General features: G+C 35.8%; 1 protein-coding gene and 1 long non-coding RNA gene across 2 annotated transcripts in view; one reads left to right on the forward strand and one right to left on the reverse strand.

Annotated features, from left to right (window-relative positions):
* LOC126851581 (zwei Ig domain protein zig-8) overlaps positions 1-9,573 on the reverse strand; it is a 281,824-nt gene extending 272,251 nt beyond the window's left edge. Inside the window, exon 1 of the mRNA XM_050595691.1 lies at positions 8,660-9,573. Coding sequence (XP_050451648.1) covers positions 8,660-8,735 — 76 coding nt within the window. The 5' untranslated portion in view covers positions 8,736-9,573. The remainder of the gene's footprint in view (positions 1-8,659) is intronic.
* LOC126851595 (uncharacterized) overlaps positions 1-25,299 on the forward strand; it is a 282,884-nt gene that overhangs the window by 122,061 nt on the left and 135,524 nt on the right. The window contains exon 4 of the long non-coding RNA XR_007687717.1: positions 274-382. This is a non-coding gene — a long non-coding RNA (uncharacterized LOC126851595). The remainder of the gene's footprint in view (positions 1-273; positions 383-25,299) is intronic.

Consider the following 25,299-nt stretch of genomic DNA (forward strand, 5'->3'; position numbering starts at 1 on the left):
GTTGATTTCGACGAACTAAAAAATATTTTTACTTAATATACAGATTTCAGGTTTCAAGATTAAAATATCGAATATAAAAAAATAGAATCTTGCTATAATAAGATCAATGTAAAATTATCAAATCGTATAAACGTTGAGCTTTTTTATATATGTACATATATATATATATATATATATATATATATATATATATATATATAGTTAACGATTTTTCTATTTTTGTCTTTATTTAATTTTACTTAAAATAATATTTTTATTTAAAATTTGTTTCAGATGCAATTTGATTGCCATCTACTTGATATCGCTGCGATCAAAAAATTCCGCACACTCCAGTATCGTTGTGGTTTGCAAGCGAGATATGCTGCCAACAGTTCCAGACATGGTGAGTAATATAATGCCGTTATACATATAGTTATGTTATAAAGTACGTCGATTCCCTGCGAGAGGATTCTCCTTGATAGATAACCTTTAGCGGGCTTTGTGCTGCGAGCAACTGTAACGTCTACTCGTTAACTATTAATTACAGTAGGCAATTTAGTAGTGCGTCCGATCTTCATTGCGCAAATTCGTAAAGGGATTGCAGAAATTAATTGAACAACTTGAAATTCGCGTAGCAAGAGACAGATAAATACAGAGACGGATAACTACTACATTATGATAGTCTTTTTAGCTAAACTAATTTTTAGAAAAACGATGTTACGTTAACATTGTTTAATTTATTTACATATTTAGTTTTTATATCTTTGAATATTTTAGAGAGCGTGGTATTTATTTTTCGTTCCCACTAACACATATGATAGAATACAATGTGCTTTTTTCATCGTTTTAATGGACGGCAAAGAGCTGCATCTCCCTCACTTTAGCGTACCCACCAATCCGGATAATCTTCCACAATACCGTACGATGACTCTTGTATTTTTTTTCTCGCTGCTGAATTACCGTTAATTATATCCGCGATACATGGAGATGAATGCTTCGTTATTACGTTTCAATTAGCAAATTCTATCTGCTGCATTCGTGACGATTGGAATCAGTTATATTATTAGACAGTTGAATCACATATTTCTCAATTATTCATGTTTATGGGATCCGCTTATATTTTTCCATTCATCCACAAACCTTTCAACAGAATTCCTCTTCTATAATGGGTTATCATATCGCACGCAAATGTCGATAATATTAGAGATAAAATCGAACGCTTCGTGCAACTGTGTTATATAGCGGATAATTTAACATCGAAAATAATTCTTAAATACACAGTTAATGCTTTATAATTATATTTAATTTACAAAATTATATAAATATGATAATATTTATAATATATAGTAATAATTTTATTTTTTTAATTACAAAAATTATATTTTAAAATATAAATTTTATTTTATTATTATTTTTTTTTGCTGTATTTTATCTGAAGAGAAAAAAAATTTGATTAATATTAATTAAATAATTTAATTAGCTTTAAAGTTATTGTTTTGAAATAAATTTAAAAGCAAATATAAGGTGGCTTTGAAACCATTCGCAAAGTTTACAGACTGAAGACATAATTATTGCACATCTGGTATTCACGGATGCAAAAGCATTCGTCTAATAAAGGCCTTTTCGTTTGAAAGGCGCGTACATGGCAAAATTACGAAAGTACTGAACATCCGCGGTTGATGTAAAACTCTTTTTATATTCTGTGATCCGCTCGGTGAAAGAGCGAATTACGAGACACACTTTCGCATGTATCGTGTGCCTGGATATTTATTTTTCCATTTCAAAGGAAAGTCACGCTCGCGGTGAGCATTTGTCGAAACGCTCGCGCAAAAAGCTTATTAACCGCTAACAGTACTTTAGAAAAAGTAGAAGGAAACAGATATGTGTCTCTGGATATATGTGGCACTGTAAATGGCGCGCGATCACATGCGGGCGATCGTAAATGCACGCGCGATATTGCACGTGGAGTCTGAGTGGCGCGAAAAGCAATGCGCGTCCGTTCTTCAGGGAGCTCTTTCGGTCGATAATAAAAATGCAAGACGGGGAAAATGTATCCCAGCGGGAAATGTATGTATGCCGCGCGCTAAGCTGCTCGTAAATAATAGCCGGGGATTTCGCGGATACGGCAGATAAGCGAGAGCGAGGCGATCCCTCGCGCTAATTTAATCTTGCTTTATCCCAAGTGTTTTAATACCGTGTTTAAATTTAATGGACCGGGGTCGTCTAATTTTTCCACGGCAAACGCGCTCTACCGCTTGACGATAACGCTAATGTGTATTTATTAAGCACACTTTTTAAGATAAGGATATCTTTGTAAGAAGCATAATTAAAAGATCTCGCGCAAGAATCTGATAAATATCCATTTTGTACGTGTAAATTTTACATATAATTAGCTTGCAATTATATATTTATCTTTAATATCCGGTATAGCGTTTTAGTGACAGTGAGAGAGGGGGGGGGGACTCGGAAACCCTTCGCTAATATGAGATAACATTGTAAACCAAGATGATATAACACATATATCTAGGTACTCGGAAGTTTCCTGTAAATGCCTAAAGCGACGCGAGATAGTTCATCATTTACTGTAGTTCAATGTACATGAATATACGATTGCATAATTATGTCACACCGTAACATGTTAGGTGTGTATGTTTTGAATAATAATCTTAGTAATTACTACAGTTACAATAATTTTTAAATCGAATTTGCATACATACATATACATAAATGACAAATAAATGTTTGTTAATAAGACAAGATTTACGACTAGTGCTCTTTGATTTTTCATGAGAACGTTTAAGCATGTCATTCTTCTTTATTATCTTGAACAATCTTTTTACTACCTTTCTGCAAGTCATTCTACATTGATTGCTACAAATATTAGTTATCAGATAACGAATAATATCAAAGATCTCATTCTGAAATTATAGTGTCAACTCATTTCAAAGCGGAATAAAAATCCATTAAGGAAATCCATAAGGAAATCTTTTCTTTTTATTAAAATTTTTTATCATTTTTTATTGATTCAAATATGAAATGGAAGTCAATTATATAGCGATAAATGTATACCTAGCGAGAACGTGGTCCTATCTTTCTATCTCTGCAATTTTTAAACATGGTCACATTTTATAAAAATACGAAAAGTATGACTTGCCTTGCGAACTCTTTCACGCTAACGGTTGTAGAAGACAGGAAGAGGAAAATAGGATGTATCCTCGGGTGGCTTTCTCGTAGTGGCATGCGAGTTGTCGCGCTCACGTACACGGCGGTAGAACGTGTCATCGACTTACAACTGCTCTGGTTGGGTCCGGCTTATGTAATACATAAAGCACGACATGAGTTCGCGATATGAAGCCAGGAATCGCGCGCGTCGAGGCATTCGTGAAACCGGCCTGGATTCAGAGTAATTTATGGCGACGAGCGCGCATGATTATGGAGATCTTCTCGCCGAGGCATACGTGTATTTATCTAACGATGATAGCTTTGCGAGAATATTGATTCCCTTAGCAATCTTTTTTTTTTTTCTTTTTTTTTTCTTTTTTTTGAGACAGCGCCGTACTCTTATTAAGCGTTCTAAGTGCTCGACGATTCATGGTTCGGGATTACTTGCTTCCGCGAACATTATTAATTACGACTAACGCCTGCCTCTCCGAATAAGAATCGATTGCAGTTTGTTCTCACGTATAAGAGAGGCGCATTACGATCGTTATACATTCTTAATTCCATACTTAATAAAAGCGGGATGCGAAAGATCTTTTTATGAAATAATAAACAGTAATTAATTATTTGAATTTTAAAAAAATATCCGATGCAAGGCATTGGATTAATTTTAATTATATTCACTGCGCGACATTCTTTTGACAGAAATATTTATTGTTATTTTTTAGCTATTTTATATATGAATAGATTTCTAATTGTTGAATGTAATTAAAGCACTCCTGCGATATAATTGAATTAATCAGGATAGTGTAGCAAGGAATAAAGACCTCGTGAGATGTTAGTTTGTAATTTCTAGACGAAGCGTGACGACACTTGACAATTTCGTTATGGCTAATTAAACTTTATTAAAACGGATTTTGAGGCACGCGCACAAAATAGAATACACAATTCACATTTGATGCGCACGAAATTGTGCAATAATGATCGTCTGTAGCTTGCTTATTACTGTCTACATAAGACCAAGTTTTTTATTGATTTGCATTCTGCCAACACATATTATTGATGCAAGTAAAACAAAATAACTTATTTTTTTCTTTTATTTTTTTTTCGTTATGTAGTTTATTATATAGTTTCCAAAAAAAAAAAGAAAAAAATTTATTGATTTTTCTGTCACGTGATTGTTACATTTTTTACATTCCCGTCGATACCGAAACTTTTTCTGGCTCGTGCAATTTTCTTTTGCAAAATTGCTTTTTTCATGCGACGCGTGAGTTACGTGCGAAAATGAAAATGAAAATAGAAATTGTACGTACTATGTAAACATGCGTCTACACTGTTTTCTGTATACATTTACCGCGGATTTGTAACATTAGAATCTTATATAACCGTATTGGCAACGAAAATTACGTGTAACCGCTGTTTGAACTGCTACTGTTGCTGAATTTGACCGCCTGTCAGCTACTTTCAATTACACACTCTCCACAGCTTGTTGCGAAACTAGAGTTTCGACGAATTCGAGAGCAAAGCTATCGACTAAGCCCAGGTAAATGGATTAGCACTTGGAGAAACGCGATTGGGAAAGTAAGCGCTTACCCGCCTTTCGATTACTTGGGATTTTTCGGCTTTATTCTGGATTTAAATACGGATAGAGATCGTGTTGAAAAATATTTAAAAATGCTCATTCTGATTTTTCAGTTTACGCATTTCGTAGTTTTTAAATATGCATGCAAAAAAATTTATTTAAATGTAGATCAATGTATTGGATTAAGCGCATTAGAAATTACTCAGACGGATTATCTGACTCATTCGAGCACTTGATTTTTTAAAAAAATTTAAAAATTGAAAAGTCTGAAAATATTAAATATTAATATATTAAAAAGTATTGTATTTTTTTAGGAATCAATTTAACAATATCTCTTTGTTATATAACTTGAATTTTATTTTAACAAAATTATAATATGGATTATAATTCAATCTTATTTGTCAAGATATTTGCATACTAAAAAGGATGCTAAAAATGTGGTATATAATTGAATTTCTGCTAAAGAAAGTCTATTCTGTATTGATCAAAGACTTCGTTGATGAAGCTTCGTAAGATTGTCGAGCAACTTGTATAAAACTGCGCGTTGGATCGAGTCGAAACGGGCTTCCCCGTCCTGGACTGTCTCTATAATTACAGAGACTAACGATGCGATTTTGTGCGTGTCGGTGAAAAGCGATTTTCCCGATTTTCGCACAACTTCGTGAGATTGATTTTCTGCAATTAAAGGACAACCTTAACGAGTTTCCGTTGAAACGGACTGCTTTTTACTGACTATGCTGCGTATTTCTTGTCACGTCGACGTCTTGCATATCTTAAAGGATTTCCGAAAGCCTTGATATTACCCGAAAAGATTGCAATCTTCTTATTTACATCTGGTTGATCAGCAATGTCCCTTGGGGCCGTTTAACATGTATTAGAAGAGAGGATGGTTTAGGAAGGAAACGCGGGGAGAGAGGAGCTTTTTGAAGTCCGTCCTCTTTATTAAAAGCCTGATTTCCTTCCGGTCATTTGATCTCGAGGCAGGAGATGTGTAACGTTCTTTCTCAAAAGGGAGCTCATAAACGACGACAAAAAAATGGCGAACGACCTGCATAACAAACTGTTCAAAGGGAGTATCTTTAATAAGTAAAGCGGATAACCATCTTCTCTTCTCTTTCGCTCTCTCTCTCTCTCTCGCTTATTTTCTCACTCGACTTAAGATGCGATTTTCAAGATAATTAAAAACCCTCATGGCTAAATCGCGATCTCGGTTAATTGCCCGATTGCATTTACTGCACGCAACGTACTGTGTCCGGAAGCGGATTATATTAAAAATACGTACGTCAAAGAATCGCATGTGTTAATTAATTCGCGTTTGGAACGTTATCGTGAATTAAGTTCAGTCGAGTTCTCTCGCGTTTTTCACGCTGGGCTGTAACAGCACGCGATCTGCCATAATTTCCGGTTAGACCGCCACCGCTCGCCTTTTCGACGCCAACTACAATGCACGTTACACGCGGTTTCATCGTTTGTTGCTTGCCTCATAAAATTTGCAAAAGAAACGGACTTATATTTTGGCGAAAAAAAAAAATCGTTATCGTGCTGCTCTGCGTGTTACGAATATAAACGTGCTATTTTAGATTGACGTATCCGATACGTGTCAAGTATTGAATACCTCGAGAATATCAGTCCCATCGCTAATCGGAAGCGCTTGTTAAACCCTGCGTCACCGGTTACGAGCAGTTTCTAATGAGCGGCACCGAATCGCCGCTCATTGGTTATGCTCTCACGAGAGAACCGCGTGCTCGCGAATCGTTCGCATATATACGTCAATCAAGTTGGCGCTGAATTCACATTAGCGTTAAACGTGCACGCATCACGCGAATACGCGCCTGTATCTGTACATCAGCGCCGATCATGCAAGTATTCCCGCGCCTATTAACGACTAACTAGGCGAGAACAATAAAATCTGCGCGCAAGTATTTGAGATGGAAAAGTTAATGAACGAATCTGATTAATTGGACGAAGAAAATGACATTTGCGGGACAAAGAGCATTTTAAGTCACATTTACTTTTTAATTATTTTAATATTGTACATATGAACTTTGAAAATGTCATTTTATAACAATTACTAATTAGAATATATATTCGTAGTTAATGAATTCTTTTATATACTAAAACACATTAATGCTTAATTTATAAATCACATTTTTTATTTTCGCGCTATTCTTAAATTTATATAATTTGAAATTAAATATTTTTAAAACATTTCAATTTTTTGATATGTCACTATTATATTACATTTTTTATAAAATCTCCATTTATTTCTTCATTTAGTAGAAAAGATGCCTTGGAAGAAAAGGCGAAGCGCATCTTTCTCGAAATACCGTGATTCTGCTTAGTTTTATAAAGTAGTGGGATCACTTCTCTCCTCTTGCAGCCGGCAAACAATCACCGCGGGTATGCGCACATCGCATTCAATTACGTTCTCGAGCCAATGGCGCAAACGACGCGAAGCGAGTGAGCGCTTTTGTTCCGTGCAGCTTTGTGCGCCGTGCATCTCTATGATGCACGTCGCATCCTGCCGCGCTCTGATTGTAAGGATTCCGCCGAGTGCGTAATGACGAGACCGCATCGACGATGGCCGTTATATTATTTGGCTGCTCTCGATCCTCGGTTCGCTGACCGGCAAACGGCGTGTAAGAATGCGAATGCGAGCCAGTTTTTAATTATTCATCCGCGTGGTAAAACGCCGCCGGTGATGGTCACGCGATCCTCATTATCGCCGCGGTTCTCGTCATCGTTGTCGTTGTCGAATTAACCGGGGTAAAACCCTCGCATGTGTTCCCGCGTATTAACACGTACGCCATCATTCGGTTCCGCACAGTGCACTCGCACATTCGAGCAGCCACCGTACCATCCGCACGATTATCCCGGATCACTGACTATGAACCGACAATTAGCGACGCGAGACTTAAACGCGATCCCACGCGACGTTACCGAACTCGCCGACACAGTCGCACCAAGGTACTTCCGCAAGTTTCATGCGATGCTGGATGCGATTCGGTAGATCTGACATAGTCCCTACCTGCGTAATTACTTCGAATCGCTATGAGCGATAACCGGAGCTGTGCGCGGGCGAACGTTACGTAACTTTGTACAATTTCACGCTGATACGAAAATTCTGAATTTATCCGGGATTATGAAAAAAAAAAAAAAAAATATTCGCGATATGATTTGTTCTTTTCTTAAAATACAATTATTTCAAATTTTATATATATCTTACACAACACGTGCAATTAAATTTTTAATTTTATATTTAAACACAAATAATAGATATTTTATAAAGTTTTATAGTGATTATATATATTTTTGTAATTGAAAAGAGAAAAATCTAGATCTTTGATGTAGATTGAAATCAGCTCTTAAGTACGTTGTATTGGTCCCAATTAGTATTTTAACATTTTTCAGTACATGTTTCTCATTAATTCGCGATTAGTAATGCAAGACTGCGCGCGCTGATTAGAGGTAGACGACTATGAAAAAGCTGCTTGCTTCGCGAAGGTTCTTAAGAATCAACACAAGCGTAATGGAGCAGGAATTTCTTGCGATACCGCACATTTGTTTTTATAGAACGCTAATATTTATTTTGTCAGTGATTATATACTCCTTTACAAACGTTAATAACATCGTAAGTGCACTAATTGCGAAAAAGGCAAGGAACTAAAGTGCGGAATTTTATCAACGACTAGGATTATCTTTACAATGCTGTTAATTTCAGCGATGCAATAAGTTTCTCGAATGAGCGCGAAAATGAAGAGACTGTATCAGATTTCATCAGTGACATTCAATTACGCAGATTAGTCTCGCAAGAGCACCACTTTATCTTGAACATTCCCGCAAGAATGCGATAAGTTTCTCCTCGACGATCCAGGGCGATGTTGAACGACTTAAACGTTCGCCAACATTCTGAAAATTCTAGATGATATTTTAACGTACCTTGGCTAACCGCGATCGCTTCGATAACCAGCAGAAAACCAACGAGTACCAGGACGGTGAGCCAGCGACACAGCATTTTTAACACCTCGATCGCTCGCTGCACTACCAATCCTTGCTTGTTAATCCTTACTCCAATAATCACTCTCGTGAGTACGATATGTACTCATCAATTTATCCGTCTATTGCTGCGTCAGCACAATGCAATGTCTTCACTCTATTCTCTACAGCGAACATTCAGTTTTCTGTCAAATCTCGAGAATAATGCCTCTTCTCGAAACAGCATACACACTTAACTTTTTCTTTGGAAAATAATACACGTTTAATACTTGGTTATGCGAGTAATTTAAAATTCGTACATGTGCACATTAATATGTCTCGATATTCACTGCACCACGATCAACACTTGGGTGGTTTAATCATTAATGACTGTTAGCAGCTGTTAGCAAGATTTTGCCGAGCCTTTCAACTTGGTGAAAACTTTCCGTGCGAAAGATTTCGCAGCCACGAATAAATTCTTACACAATCGATCGTAAATCCACGACGGTAAAATCCACGATAATAAGGTCCAGGCGCTCACAGATGATACTCCGGTTTCGCGCGTCTCCGATGACAGCCACGCTCACGTGGAGTCTTCGCTAGGACGAGCATCGCGACGCTGGGCCCGCGAATGCCTTGTTTCAGTCGCAGCATCGTCGTTCGGCCGAGACGCGCGCGTCGGCCGTATCGATCGCGATCGAGATCGGTTGTCGATTAACTCGCGTAACTCTGCCGGACGAACGTCATCGTACGCTCCTTTTGAGTCGTCGTTGTCGGACCGCGTCGCGTCGTCGCCCCTCGTCGCCGTCGTCGTCGTCGTCGTCGTCCCGCACGACGACGTTGAACCCGCATGGACCAGCCGCCGGCGCGGATGAGGCCTGCCGCACGGCGTCGCGGCGCGAAATGATCCTGCGGGGGATACTCTGCCGCGGCGCGCCTGCGCGATGACTTTGCTGCGTTCGCCGCGGATAAAGCGCGGACCGGTTACGCGCAGATCGCTTTCTCCACTCTTCCCTCCGTCCCTCCGCACTATCTCACCCTCTTTCTTTCCCGACCTCCTCTTCGACGACGCGGCCGCCGGGGGATGACCGCTGCGAGATCGGGAGTGCATCGGAGCTCGGAGCACCGACACACACACACACACACCCCCGACGCTCGTCGAGGATTCCGTCTTGTTGTCGATTCCGTGGCTACCCTCGGGCGGGAATTATGATGTTGTCGCTGCTGACGGATCGGCGAACTTTGCCCATATTAAACGTCGGTTATCGCCGACTCTCGCGCAGCTCTTCGTCATATATGAAATACACGTATCTCAAACGCGCGATTTGATAATTCCATCATCAATATTTTGAAATCCGAGAGTCGCAAACAATAGATGAAGATGAAAATGCAAGATAAAATTTTATAATCGCTGCGCTTATGATCGTTCACAAATGCAAATGCGATCTTTATATTCTACGTAAAGTACGTGAATAAAGTTTTCAAATTGAATAGACTACCGAAGACATTCTTCTCTTGCTTGTCAAATCTAATTAAAAGTTAATCAGCGAAGATTTGACAGAACGTTAAAATTGATAATTGTTCGCGTCATGACCGTGTCGACGGTCATTGAACTCTGGCAAGACTCGGCAAGTACTTGCCAAACTGCAGCACATTGGTAGCGACGCGTAACGTATTCCTGTTTACAGAAACTTATCGACGTGAATATCGTTGCCAAGTATGCATCGCCGAGGCTCGCCTCGATCGACAATAACTACTGTTAATGTTAGTGTGTGAGGTAGAAAGCCTCGATTGCAAGCGCTATATCAGTGTAAGGGCTTACAGAAGCCGAATGATCTATGAGTGCTTTATTCAAAAGCTTGGCAATCTGCGGATCAGTGAATCTGCGGAATCACGGACTAATAGTTTCTCTATTGAAAGTGTTTTCAAATTGCAGATTTGTGACGTTACGAACCAAACTTTCCTAAAGCTAACAACAACATTTTCATTGCTCCAATTGCAATTTATTTACGTTTCACGGTTTATTCGCATTGGGAATTTATTAATGTATACGCTCAAGTATAATTTTTTGTTTTTTTGTTTTTTTTTTTTTCACGAAACTCTAATTTTATCTACCTTCTTTGTTTATCCGATGAGAGTTAATGATGATTATAAATTGTAGTTGCTTTCATATTTTCATATAACCAAGATACATTGATCGCGATAAGAGTATTTATTGCGTTTGTAAAAAGGTTAACAAATTTTCGCAACGACGTTTTGAAATGCCGGATCAGACAGAATTTTTATTTTCCTTCAAACGGATTGTCGCTATTTAGTTCATAGAACAGGCTTTGCCGGGCGGCTTCATGGGATTCATCGAAACATGTAGGGAAGCTTTAGCGATTCCACGTAAAAGGAATACGTGCCAGCGCGTGCTTTCAGATGAAACCGGATCGATCGGATGGATCTAGAGCAAAATGTTCCGCCTGTTACACGTGTATATACAGTCCCGTATGGTGCGGCATACCCATAGTGTGTCGGTCTTCGATGTCGGATGCTATTTGTTCAAGTCCACGATCGGTACACCGAACGTTCAGCATTAACGAGAATTCTGCACGGTTGATCTTATGAGCAGAATAATATATGAGGGATCTATTGAATCGTATGGTTCTCTCTGATGAATTGAAACAACGTTATATCAATATATTTTGTAATTTAGCAGCATACATTGAGACAGATTCTTGTATTCAATTTTTTTTCGTAATGCGAATGCGCGCTAATGATTGTGATCGTTATTAATATCGATAAAAATAATTTTTATAAACGACAATCTATTTTTTCATCGCTCTTTCTTAATTGCAATGCGCGAATGTGTTGTCGGAGTGTGGTTTTGATTAAATATTTAATCAGACTTAGTAAATTATAAAAATTAAATTAATAGATAAATTATACATAAAGAAACAATATATTTAAAATAAAAATGATAATTTTGCAAAATGTTTAATATTTAAGCGTAAGGTTTTTTCCGTCATAAGATATATAGCGGAATTAAAGCCGTTCCCCCTTTGTGTCTATAGTACAATATTACTACGCTGCAGGGATTTATTCACTTTGTTTGCTCATGTTAATAATTATTGTGTAGATATTTTGTATATAAAGTTGTGTCACGAAGTCGAAATTTCGAGCTAGTGACATTTCGCGTGCAGTACTGCAACTTTACCAACGTTTGCTAAATATTTACTCGACATACATCCGTTTGCATAATGCTCAAAGATCCACCCTGAAACCGCAAGAGCCGAATTCCCAGCATGCGTGTAACGCTGAATGTAAGGATGCCTCGGTCTAATCCCTTGCTGGCATCGCGTACATAAGCAACCGGTTATATCCGCAGAACTCAAAACCGTACGACCATATTTAGCGTTAAACACGTGTTGCGAACACGGGAGGGAGTCTAGCATGTTGTCGTGAAATTGCGGAGCGTGTTAAGCTTGATTTGTTGGAATTTCCATTACAGCGCAGATCAAGATTTGATGAGCTCAATTTCTCGTCATTTAAAGTCAATTGGAGTTATAACAGAAATGAGTGCTTTATATTTTGGAGTAATTTATCGTGATGAAATTGTTACAATTTACAGTTGTTGTATAAATTTGTAGAAATATTATTATATGTATATGTATAATTAATATAATTATACATATAATTAATATAATTAATATAATAATATTATTAATTTAAATGATTGCCATAAAAAATTAAACTATAACTAATTTAATAAAATACATACAAGTAGAACACATTTCTCTGAAATGATGAAATAATATGTATTTTCAAACATATTAATTGCTTCGTGTATCTTTTGAAATTTATTACATATTATATAATTTTCATTAAATATATGGTATATATATCATGCTGAAATTTTGTAGAAAATATATATTTGCGTTAGAATATTGCAAGAGATTAATTGCACTCAATCTACGTTATCTTAAAAACTATCATATTTATTCATTTGCTTTTATGCACATATATGCGCGTACATATATCCGCAAGTAATTCGATTCTTTATTTCAACGAAATTATAACATAGTTACAATACTCTGAGATTATATTGACATAAATTGCGAAAGAATCGTCGAACATATTTGCGCAATATCAAGCCGAGAATACATTATGTCGTTTCCGAATCGCCTGTATATGTTTTATGTAAATATAAATTCAATTTTTATTTACATAATCGTTGGGAATTTAACGCGCACAGAGTTTTATCGCGCGGGAAGGCGTGGAATTAAGTCCGATTTTAGCATTTGTTATTTAAATTGAGTTGCTGCGACCACTTGGTGAACAAACAGTCACATTATTACCGGTATTGCTCCGAGAGTGCTCTAAATTGTATTAATGATTAAATAATCCTTTGTGCCAGCGAAAAAAAAAACAACCGCTGATCGCACACGCGTGTATTGAACTGGATAACGCGTTTTCCGATGTATTTCGATGCATTGAATTTTACAAGAAACTTAACCCTAATGGCTACACAAAAATTTGCAGCTCGTTGATATCTTCTATAAACACGGATGCGTGTGCAGACATTTTGCGTATCATATCGATTATTGATTTTAGTACGTTGCAAAATATTGTATTTGAAGATTAGCAATGTTTTCGACATCACAATTTTTATCTTATTTACACGGGAAAATTCATGATGATATCGGGATAACATAACTGGTTTTTTTTAATTTTGTTGCGCATAAAACGATGTTTATCCGTCGGAGCAATTTTTATTTATATCTTAAAATGAACATATATAAAAATGAAAACAAAGATTGATACTTATAACGAGCGTAAAAGAAATTTATATTCTGCTATAATTACACATCGCCGTTCTTCTTTCTTACATTTTTTAGATTGCTCTGGAAATCACACACATATATATATATATATATATATATATATATATATATATATATATATCGATATTTTCGCGCTTGTCGCTTTGCTGTCAGCGTGCTTTAAAACATGCAACGGCTCGTTAAGAGTCCAAGGCTAGGGGGTATTCTTCATATTATGCCATCTCATTTTGCCGTTATCAGAATTTCCCGAGTTTTTACAGCGGTTGATTTAGTGCCGTAACGAGCTACCCTTTTGTGAGACGTCTTCTCATGCTAAACACCGCTATTTCGCCGACAGCTAAGAAATCGCGGCTTAAGAACCAACCCGCAGGTTCCCACCGCATTCCGCAGCCTCAATGCTGTAAGTGATATCGATTTTCTTGGCGTGCCGTTTCCGCGGTGTAAACGAGCTATTACCTTCAGTACATCTTCTTTAACCTTCCATAATGGCGGATGGTATTGCTTTTTTATGGTTGTGTATAGTTTTTATAATAATTATACCGTTAATTCTCTCTTTTTATTGAAGCCAAAAAAAAAAAAAGAATTTTCTTCGACCCAATTTGTCTGGATACTTTTCAACGATGAAAGATTGATGATCCAATGATTATAATCTAAGAATTATTTTTCTTTGTAATCTCCCGTTTTATAGAGAGATCTCATCCGATTTATGTCATTCTTTTCTATAAATGTCATCTCTAATGAGAAGTAGTCGCGGTAATAAGGTGTCAAAGTGCGCGGCGAGTTTATGGGGCAACTTTCAACCAGTCGACAATCGAGAAGTGATTTATCGGGGCGCATTGGAATCGCGATCGACGCCATGACTTACGACCGACTTTATCAATATTGAAATAAGATTAATTCGTCGGGAGTTGGAAAGTAAAAATCAGGGACGAAGTGAATGCGCACAATTTAAGTTTTCAATGCGGAAGCACGACATAGAGTCGGGGCAAGGTGATGGTAAAACGAAGTGCCCCCCGAATGCAGCGCATTTAAGCTTAATGGTATATTAAATCGGAAAGGTCTTCTCCATCCCCTCTCGTGTAAGTGTATTGAAAAGTTTGATCGATTACTCTTGAAAACCGATGTAGGATCGCGACTCGAAAGGGGGGAGATCGTTTATGCTTTCGGCAAATGATGTAAAGTCGTTCGATAAAATGCGGTGATCGTTCACGCTCAACTATAGATGTCATCTTTGCGATAATAGATAGAAAATCAGAAATTAATGGCGCGCAAATTATTATTATATTTAATCGGAAATTCGAAATATTGTCAACATAAGCGAAGCTTGTCATGCCATCTCATGTTTAGCGGAATAACTGTTTGTTTTTTGCCTTGCATAAATAAAGCTAACGTATCAGCGTCGAAATCAGAGGGGCTCTCTTGCCTTGAATATCCATTGCTTGATCTGAAAGCTACACACACAATCGAATTTGTGTAAACGCATCTCCAATTATAATGGTTTAGTAAAACATTTTCGCATTGAGAGATTTGTAAATATTAAATCTAGAAGAGTGGTATGATTAAATGTATAGTGTACGGAGTAATATCGGCGTAACGTATGTTTTAACGAAAGGTATACATAGCTGCTGCATAATTATGGATTCAAAGCTCGTCGCGACCCACCTCGCGCGTTGCGTTGTTGACTTACATGTTCGTCCGCTTTGATGTCGTGCGCGTCATGGCCGAACGGGCTCAGGGCGTAAAAGCTACCTGCGATGGTGTGTATGTAAAAGCCGAACGCGCAATAACTAAAGACGCATAAGCTTGAAGCAAGATCGCTTTGAAGTTCTTTCCCGTCAATTACATTGTGTAATCAAATAATAGTCGATAACAACGATACATCGTGAAAATTGAATGATTGAAATGAAACATTGCATCTTTTTATCTTATTTTACACATTATTGATATTTTTACATATTAGACATATTTTTTATTATTTAAAATATATCTTTAAATTATTAAAAATTTATCGATCTATTTCGATATTAATAATTATCAGTTTGCGGAGATATAAATATGTGTGCCAGTGATTTATCAATTATTTAGAATATTATTGATTAAATTATCTTTTAAACTTTACTGTATTTTTTTTTTGTTGGATTAAAAATATTAAACAAAAGTGAGAAATACATGCTTTCTTCATTATGGAAAGTTTTAATAAAAATTTAAATCAACGAATGTTGATTAAAACGTAATTTATATGCAACTAATTTTTATTATTATTTTTTGTTGCTGGTATTTCAAATTAGCACTATGTTTAAAACTTTTATTTTTAATGCATTTTATCAGATACAGTTACGTTTTTTTTTTTTGCGGTTTTATATTTTGATTTTTTATATTTAATTAATATTATTTGATTATATTATAATGGAAGGGAATTTTAATTATATCACATTTTAATTATGCCACAAAAAAATATAATAAAAACGGTGGAAATATGTGATGCTAATAACATGTTAAATAAACATAATGTTAAAGCTCCTGAATTTCAACCTAAAAGATATTGATTCCAGAGTTCATAAAGAACAATCAATTCTAATAAATGACTGGACATTTTTAATAGCAGAGATATATCTATTCAATATTACAACAAATTATATCTTTTGCATGATGCGTTTGAAATTTTTAATTTTGATTTTTTAGAATATAGTTTATAGTACAAAATAGCAACAATTTTCGATTTATTTCGATACAAGTTTTTTTTTTTTTATATTATTTGCGAGCGGAAAATTCCCTCTCGACAACAAATACGATCGAAGAAAAAAGTTCGATATTCTCAGGGCTAAATATCGCTGAAAATACGAGAAGCGAGGCGAGCGGAATTGCATTCGATGCGCGAAACAAGCTGGGCGTAATGAATTCGCAGTAGTCGCGTATGTTTTAAATCAGACACGTAATATTCCTCATCGTTTAGTCCGAACTCGCAATACAATCGTTGACGTGGAAGCCGGTAAATTACAGCCTCGTCGTTCCAGGGCAACCGTGTCGCTAATTCCGATCTTTCGAAACTTCTCTCGCGAACAGTCCGAAAAAATTGGCTTCGGTATTTCGTAAAAACGAGGGAATATGTTCTATCTTACCGTTAGCCATACGAGGCTTTTATAAGCGCGTATCTTGCGGCAGAATAAACATCTTGAACCGCGAGTCTATAAATGTCGCAATTGTATATGCAACGAGAATAAGATAAAAACATGGCCCTATAACACTTGGCAATTAATTAAAATTGTAAATATGTGAAAAAGATAAGATGATTATTTTTTTTTTTTATCTTGTTTTTAAGAGTTTAAGAGGCTGTAAAAAAACTTACTGCGCATTTTAAATAATAAACATCGTTATTGCGTGTTTAAAAATTGCAAGTAAAATTCTATATGAGAAATAAAATATAAAAACAGATATCCTCTATAGAAAAAGTAATTTTACTGCACATTCTGGTTCTCGTAGCGGAAATAAATCTTCGCGTAGAACAACGGGGCCGTTTTCGGGGCTAACAAAAGGGCGCGATAAAAATCGCTTCATTCGGAACGCCGGTACCGGACGAATTTCGAAAATGTTTGTCAGCACGATGTGCATAGAATAGAATCTGCGGGTTTAATTTTTCACGCGCCGCGCAGAGATAAGCCCCGAGCGCAATTTAGAGACAGGCACAGCAGCCGACGCTGTGCCTGTCGCGCACAAGCCGAACTTTCATCGAATTAAACTTTCCGCCGGCTATAAGTTTCTACAGCAGACAACGACGAACAGGAGAATGTAGTCACTTATGGCAATCGCGCAAACGGGAAATCTGCATGTATATCACCTCATCGCGTCCTTATTCAAATTACGTACGCGATTCAACTTTCTTACACGGTCGCTCACGTGACATCCGTGAGCGACGATATGGGATTCCGAGTATTGTGAACTTTGTGAACAATGTGAACATTGATCAACGAACTCCCCCGGGTTTTGTACCGTCCCTGGAGAACGGCGAGAAGTGTACTCTTAGCAGCTCCGGTCCGAATCTAATCAGAGAAACTCGTGCCACTGTAAAATCCGATATAAACGGCGATTCGGTCTTTCCTTCTTTCTCTCGCCTTGAGGCTACTTTTCTACCGAAGAAGAAATTGTGGGATCAACGTCTTAATATTGGATATCCCGCGGCTCTGTTACGGGACGGAATGACGAGGATTTTCGGAACAATGCTAGGGTAATTGCTGGCTCGCACCGGTTTGCGGTCTTAAATGATAGAGCACTTGCTATTCATATGATAATAACGACGGCTATTAAATACAGGAATTAATTGCATGCGTGTGCAATCAAATAATGCACACACATGTGTCTTGAGAATTATATTTGTTAGAGATATCAAGAAGATTGCGAAAAATGTGACATTTCGGTAGACATTTCATAATCTTTCAATATTTTTTTATTTTATCGATTTTTATTTTATATTGATTTGAATTAATTTAACAGCTGTTTTATTAAATATTTAATAATTTTAGTAAAAAAAAATTAAATAGTTTTAATTAAATAATTAAATAATTTTAGATTCTTGTATTTATTATTTAACATATTGATTGTTAGTATTGTTGTACTTATCAACGTTAGTTAACTATTAATTTGTTAACATCAGTCACTAATAAATTTTGAGATCCATTTCTACCTCTCCTTTTGCAAGCAATTCCGCTTTTGTTGATATTCCATTGCTCATTGCTTTGTGCCAACACAGACGGATGGCGCTAGGAATCTATGAATCGCGTCTCAAAATTTCTTGAAAATTCATTTTAAAGATTTCGAAAAAGAATTTTTTATTTATTAAAATGGAGAGAAATATATTTGTTGAAAGATATTTAATTTATTTATTATCGATAATTATTTTGAAATGTAAAAGTTGTTGCAAATTCAGAACTCTGTAATCTGAGTTGTGTCATGTGCATATTGGAAAGCGATACAATAATTTTCTTTAGAAAATGATAGATAATTGACTTTACTTTTAATTGATAACGATATATCGAATGTAGGTATATACTTATTTGTCGAAATTATGCCTTTTATCATCGAATCAGGAAAAACAAGCAGACGAATCTGCGAGAAACTATCATTCCTACTTTAGATAACGTAGTTATGCACATAATAGATAAATAAAATTTCTTCTCGTCTTTTACAAATAGAATTATATTGTCTTTATATAAATGCTTCTTACGCAAAATATTGTAGAAAAAGAATCATAGTCAGAAATAAGCAATTATATTTCAAAAATCATATAGTATATATTAGAAATACTAAATTGTTGATTATTAAAATTTAACAAAGTTTTTAAAATAAAATATATTATTTTGTATTATTTTCATGCAAAATTCTTTATTTGTACAATAGATATCCATTGATATATTGGCTTTACAACAAACATTAATTTTTATTCGCTATAATTCCATAATATTGCCATGTTATTTATTATCTGAACATTTTACTTTATTATAGTGATCACGTTTCAGGATATATAGCGACATCATTAATATTTTGTAGAAGTTTTATTTAATCTCGGTAGATAGTTTTCAAAGTTTGCAAGAATTTCAGCCAACATGCAAACTTTGCGCTTACCATCATATTTTATATTATCGCTTCGGGGTAAACCAATCTAAATGTTGGTTTGCGAGAGCTTAATTCTATTTTCCGGCCGTAACTATTAATGAAACTTTCATCAATATTGGCTAAACCATTTTTTGAAAAAATTTTGGCAGTAAAGCTAAACATCCGCAAGATTTGATATTTGATTTTTTTTCTATTATTACTTTTTGTCTCTTTTTCTTTGTCAATATATATATATATATATATATATATATATATATATATATATATATATAATTCAAATTATCTAAATCTTAAAGATAGTTTCTCGTTGATTTAATTTCTTAATAAATGGAATATATATTGAAAGATATAAAATTTATAGTAGATCTTAAACTTTAAAAATCTTTAATGTATGTATCTACACAATTACACTTTTTAATAAATGTACTGGTTTATGAAATGAATAGCAAAAAGATTACGTTAAGATCTTGCATTAAAATTTAATAAATACTTTTTTATATACACAACATTGTATGTCTCTGTTTTTATAAATATTAAAATTTAAAATTTAAACAATTGTTAAACTCTCTATGTATATTCACGATTAGAGTCGAAAAAATTGGCTCGTTTCGCCGTTTTGAGATATCGCATTTTGTTAATTATCGAGTCGATTTGTACGATAATTTGTATGGAATGTTCGGCGGCGTAACTCGTGTGAAATATTTTTTTTGCGCTCGATTACGCGAGGAATGCATTTTGTTATGCACCGCTTTTGATATGCACTTTTAGAGTTTCATCGATCGCGAACGAAAGTCAACACGGTCGCGGCGCGATGAAGCGCGTTCGCGTGGGCAGCGTTATCACCTTTGATTAAATCCATCCCCAAGCTGACACTAATAGCAGACAGATCGCAGGTGGCGGTACAATAATACGCTGTATTTACAGAGCGCCCTGGGAATTAATTTGCCGCGTCGCATCGGCCGAGCACATTTTAACCAGCGATTAATTCCGACAGACACTTGCTTGAGTCGCGCGGCCATGACGCGCTATATTCTGATGCTGTGAATTGCGCCCGGCATAATTTCGACAGCGACATTAATTGAAATTAAATGTCTAGCGCGATCGCTCGCGTTTCCCGAACGCTGACGGCTCGAGTGTTTCATCTTGTCATGATAAAAGTCTTTAGATCCCCAATGAGGCAAAAAAATTGAAAATCAGAAATGTGTTTTAGAATTTTTTCTTCTTTCTTTCTTGTATCCTCCGTTAGGAGGATATATTTTTTTATATTGGATAAAAAATCTGGAAATTTTCGGAAACTAAACTTGAGATCATTTTTTCCATTTCTCCAATTTTCAGAAATTTTAGTAATATTAAGAGATTGTAATATGTTTAATAATCTTATCATGTCAGAGATATGGATCTTTTTCTTTCGTTGAGCGCTTAAGATATTAACCCTTGGAAGATTTCGAATATATTGTTCACGTCAGAAGGAAAAAGGAGAAGAATGATCTCGGCTAATAGCGCATTAATGGTCTTTAACGAGCCTCTCAATTAGGGGTTGACCAATTAAGATCAGACGACGTTTAAATTCACTCGAGCGCGTCCGCCGCCAGCGACGATGGCGGGCACTATCAAGAGACAGTCCATAAGTTAACGCTCCATCTGCTCGGTCGCTTTTCGGCTTTCATGGAAGGAAATGAATAGGGCAAGGCTGGCAGTCGGCCAGACAGCAAGTAACTTATTATATCTGGCATTAAATTATTATAGAGCCGCGACCGACAATGGGCATGGCGGAGTGCATGGGAAACGATTAAATCGAACGATGGATCTGGTGCGCCCCAGCGGGGGGTGCTAATGCGCACCGATTTTCACGCGTGCAAACGCGCACGCGTGAGAAACGCGGACGCGGATTCGCGAAACCAGCTAAATGCGCGGCGATGCGTTTTCTGCGTGATTGTACCCTAAATGTGTTCCGGAAGTCTCTCGATGGCGAAGTTAAACGATTCGATAGAGAGAGAGCGCGACGGAACACGCGGAAATCTAATCGTGATTTGCGATAAAACCGCAGTTATTGCTGCATTGTGCGAATATTAATTAATAGAATGAATATCGATTTGCTGCTGTTGCATAGTTTCGCTTATGATTAAGTAGTTGGATACTGATAACGAGAATTTGCGAAATTTCAAGTATTGTTCGTTACGGTCAGTTAAATAAGAGGATCGTGTAGTGTTTGTCAATATATATACGATCTATATATGTATAATTTATTTGCAATAATAGAACGATAGAAAAAAATTTATAATAAATTTGCAAAATCACAGATATTAATTAAAACCATTTTCGAATTTTATTTAATCTTTTTTCTATCATTTATACTTTGTGCACCTAGATTTTTTTCATTTTAATGAATGACAAATTTCGTCGGGTTTTGTTCGTATAAAATAGAATTATCCTTTCTTTCTCTCTTTCGACAAAGAGCAACTTTTCGAATTTTATTAAAGAATCTGTAAAAGCTCGGAAACGTAATAATAGATTCCATATGTGAGCTACATAATGCATGTGCATGCAATGTACGCAACATAGCAGGCGTCTGACATTAATGATAAATCCGGAATCATTCAAGAAATCTAGAAATTTGTCGGCGTCCGTAAGACATTTTAATTACGGCAATTTAAATTCAATAATTTTGGTATTTTGCTCGGGCTGGCGGAGCCGCACAGCTGTTCCGCGAATTAGCATACTAAACTTTATCACCAACAGCTCGACAAAGACGTGCCAAGACGGCTGAACTAATTTCGAAGATAGAATAAAGTTGGAAACGCGGCCGCACGCGTTCTCTTCGTTCCGACTCCGAAAGTGATAACTCACTGGAATCGATATACCGTCATTATCATTATTTAGTTTCGTAATTCTTGATCCAAGTCGATGCGCGATTCTCTTTCGAAGCGATCGATTGCGCATTCGAGAGTAATTTACACGATTAGCTACGATGAAGTGCCAGGATTATAAATGCAAATCAGATACCATAATTTATTCTTATATGCATCGATTTGAAATTTATTATTTATATTTTGTTATCATATCATATATAATACACATAAATTTTTTATTAATCATGTACTCTTAAAGTATTGGCATTTTGCGATTATGAAGAACATATTGATTATGATTAAGTATTTGTAAAAAATTATAAGATTAAAATATTTTCTTTTTAATTAAATACTTTCGTGTTATTTAATAAAAATTGGTTCTTTTCAATTATGAATATTTGTATGAAAATCTTGCAGGATATTAAATCCTTTAAGAATTGAAGTTTAAAAAAACGAAAGCTGCAAGATTTCTCATTAAAAATATTCATTTCTAAATAGATACGCGCGGGCAAAAGAAAGAGGACATCAATATATTTATCAGGTATCGATACATTTCTTTCAATATCAAGAATATCATCGACAGTTTTTGTTGACACCAATGTCGATATCAGGTATCTCAGTACTTTGTCTCGATACAATCCTAGTGGTCCGCTTGAAATGAAACTCATGCTAGCGCACTCGTTTTTATCGTCATTACGGCTAACATAATTTTTCGTATATCCACGACGGAAGCAGTAAGACGCTTCCGTATTTCTGGCATCGACCACGGCGGCGACTATAAAGGAAGCGAGAGAGAAGGTTAGAGAGAAAGAAAAAGAGGGAGACGGAGATAGAGAGAAAGAGAACGAGCCAGAAATTTGTATTCAATTTCAGCGGGACTGTTTTGTTTTACTCGGTTTCTCCGCATATATTACGCGAGACGTGCGCGGCTTTTCAAACGATCTTTTATATTATCAATGCGGCTTTACCGGCCGCAAGAGGAAGACAGAGAGTACACGGTTTCCGGTATATATACGCGCGAGATTCTTAGTCGACTGCGCGTAATAAGAGGCACGTGAAGGAGACTTCGTTGTCCTCGTTTTGATGGCACCCGAAGCCGTGATGCCCGCGAGAGAAAATACAAGAGAGCCACCAAGAAAAGCAGAGGCATAATTAAAATGTACCAGCCAAGAAAGGCGTAGGAAAGAGAGAGATTCTTAATGCATTTCAAAGTATTATTCTAATGTGTAGTTACAGAAAGCGACCAGGTTGAGCTCTAGTCGCGGCAAAGAAAATGCAAAAATTGTTAAATTTATTTTAAAAAAATCTGCACGACTCACAAGTTGTAATTTGCTTCTGAAATCGGATTAGCTGAAACGCCGAATATAATATAAAGATAATTCGAAAATATGTCAGATAGTTGAGAAATTATTATGCACACAGTATGAATGAAAATGCTTTACTAATCTCAATTGAACAAGTAGAACGAATTTAACTTTCCGCTGTCATATATATTTTTTTCTCGTTGGATATATACTGCTCAAACGTTACATATGACATACGCGCGGATGCAAATTAATGTTACGCGAGTAGCACAATTTGCCGTATGATGCGATAATCTATGCGCAATGCCATCAAAGTCATATTATGAGTAAATAAAAAATAAAACAGCGTGAAAAAGAGAAAGATAGAGAGAGAGAGAGAGAGAGAGAGAGAGAGAGAGAGAGAGAGAGAGATTTATGTATATAGTCCGCCGGGAAATGTCGCGATGCATACATGTGTCAATATAGCGCTATGGTTTCGCGTGAAACTTTATCTGCTGTGCACAATTTTATCGCACGATGCAATTAATTTTGTCGATATAATACAACCAGCAGACTGTTAGTCTTGTCACACATCGATATCTCTCAACCTATATCGCTTTTCATATTATGTAAGATTAATGTTATATTTACATAATCTTATTTTAATAGTACTTCTTTCATGAAAATTTAAAACTGTTAATATTTTTTTTGTTTTAATAACAATTGTCAATTATTAGTTGATTGTTAAACAATATTATTGATAACATAGTTAATTTTAAATTTATCAAATGAAACGGCTGAAAGTAATTTTACATAAAGAAGTAAAATTAAGGGATATATAATAGAAGATATCGTTTAATTATTAATATAATTAAAATGTATACCAATGCACGTGCACAAAGAAAAGTTCCACAAACTTTTCAAGAATTTAGAATTTAATTTTTAATGCTTGATTAGATAATAGTGTTTCAAATTTTTTAATAGAAATCTGTATATATATATATATGTTATAAGGTACATTTTCAAGAAATCATAAATTAATTAATGTAACTAAATCGTACAAAATTAGAAGTGAATAAATAGCGTTGCAGAGAGACATTAATATGTTTATTTAGATATTTTTTTGGCATGTCAAACTTGTTGTCATAATGATATCGTAATTTATTTTTAAAATATACCAGATATTGTAGGGAGTTATTCAATAACATTAAATTTCTTGTGTGAAACAGAAGTCTATGGAAAAGGTAAAGTTCTCCGATGACAGTTATTGTCACATGTCGCCTGTCGATTTGTTTCACTTTGGATGCATTTTTATATCGCAGAATATAGGACGCTATGATAAAAATAGATGAACTTATGATTTTAAAGTGAAGAAAGGTTAAGCTATTATTAGTTTGGAATCTTTACGGTATTCGATAATATAGGGCGTATATTTTTTTTCATCGACAAATACATAAATAAAAATTTTTTTCTCAACAAAAGAAATATGCAGTAATGAGTCTTAAGTCTTAGAAGTGTAAATCTGAATAATACGACACTTTCTATATTTTATTTAATTTTAATTGAATTTTATTTTTTTATCAAAGAACTTTGAGACTCATTCATCAATTATATGAAATATGTAATTCTAAAAAGAGTAAGCGCTTGAAATTGTTTTCACATTTTGTGTAAAGTAAGCCAGTCGATCGTTTTTGTGTGTGCTGGACGTGAATGTAACATAATTTGCATTCGTTCACGGGTGTGTATGAAGGCGTCAACATGAATCCTGTGGCAATTGTGCATGAGCTTCGGTATATAATTGGGATGAATATTGAGAAGTTGGTGGTAAAGTTGCGAGTAAACTTGGATGCCTCGAGGCGACCTCGCTGCTTGAGAGCAGAGACGTGTTGCGGACAGCTATCCTCGCCGTTTCTCTCCCCGCCTATCCCACCTTATTCACCTATCGCTGCTACCTTGCCTGCAAAACTGTAGGAATATTCTCGATTATCCGGCGCCGTGACGATGTCTCGTTCCCCAACGTCGCAGGTCGCAGTTCGAAC

Source organism: Cataglyphis hispanica, chromosome 8, assembly GCF_021464435.1.
Source record: "Cataglyphis hispanica isolate Lineage 1 chromosome 8, ULB_Chis1_1.0, whole genome shotgun sequence".
Lineage (NCBI taxonomy): Eukaryota > Metazoa > Arthropoda > Insecta > Hymenoptera > Formicidae > Cataglyphis > Cataglyphis hispanica.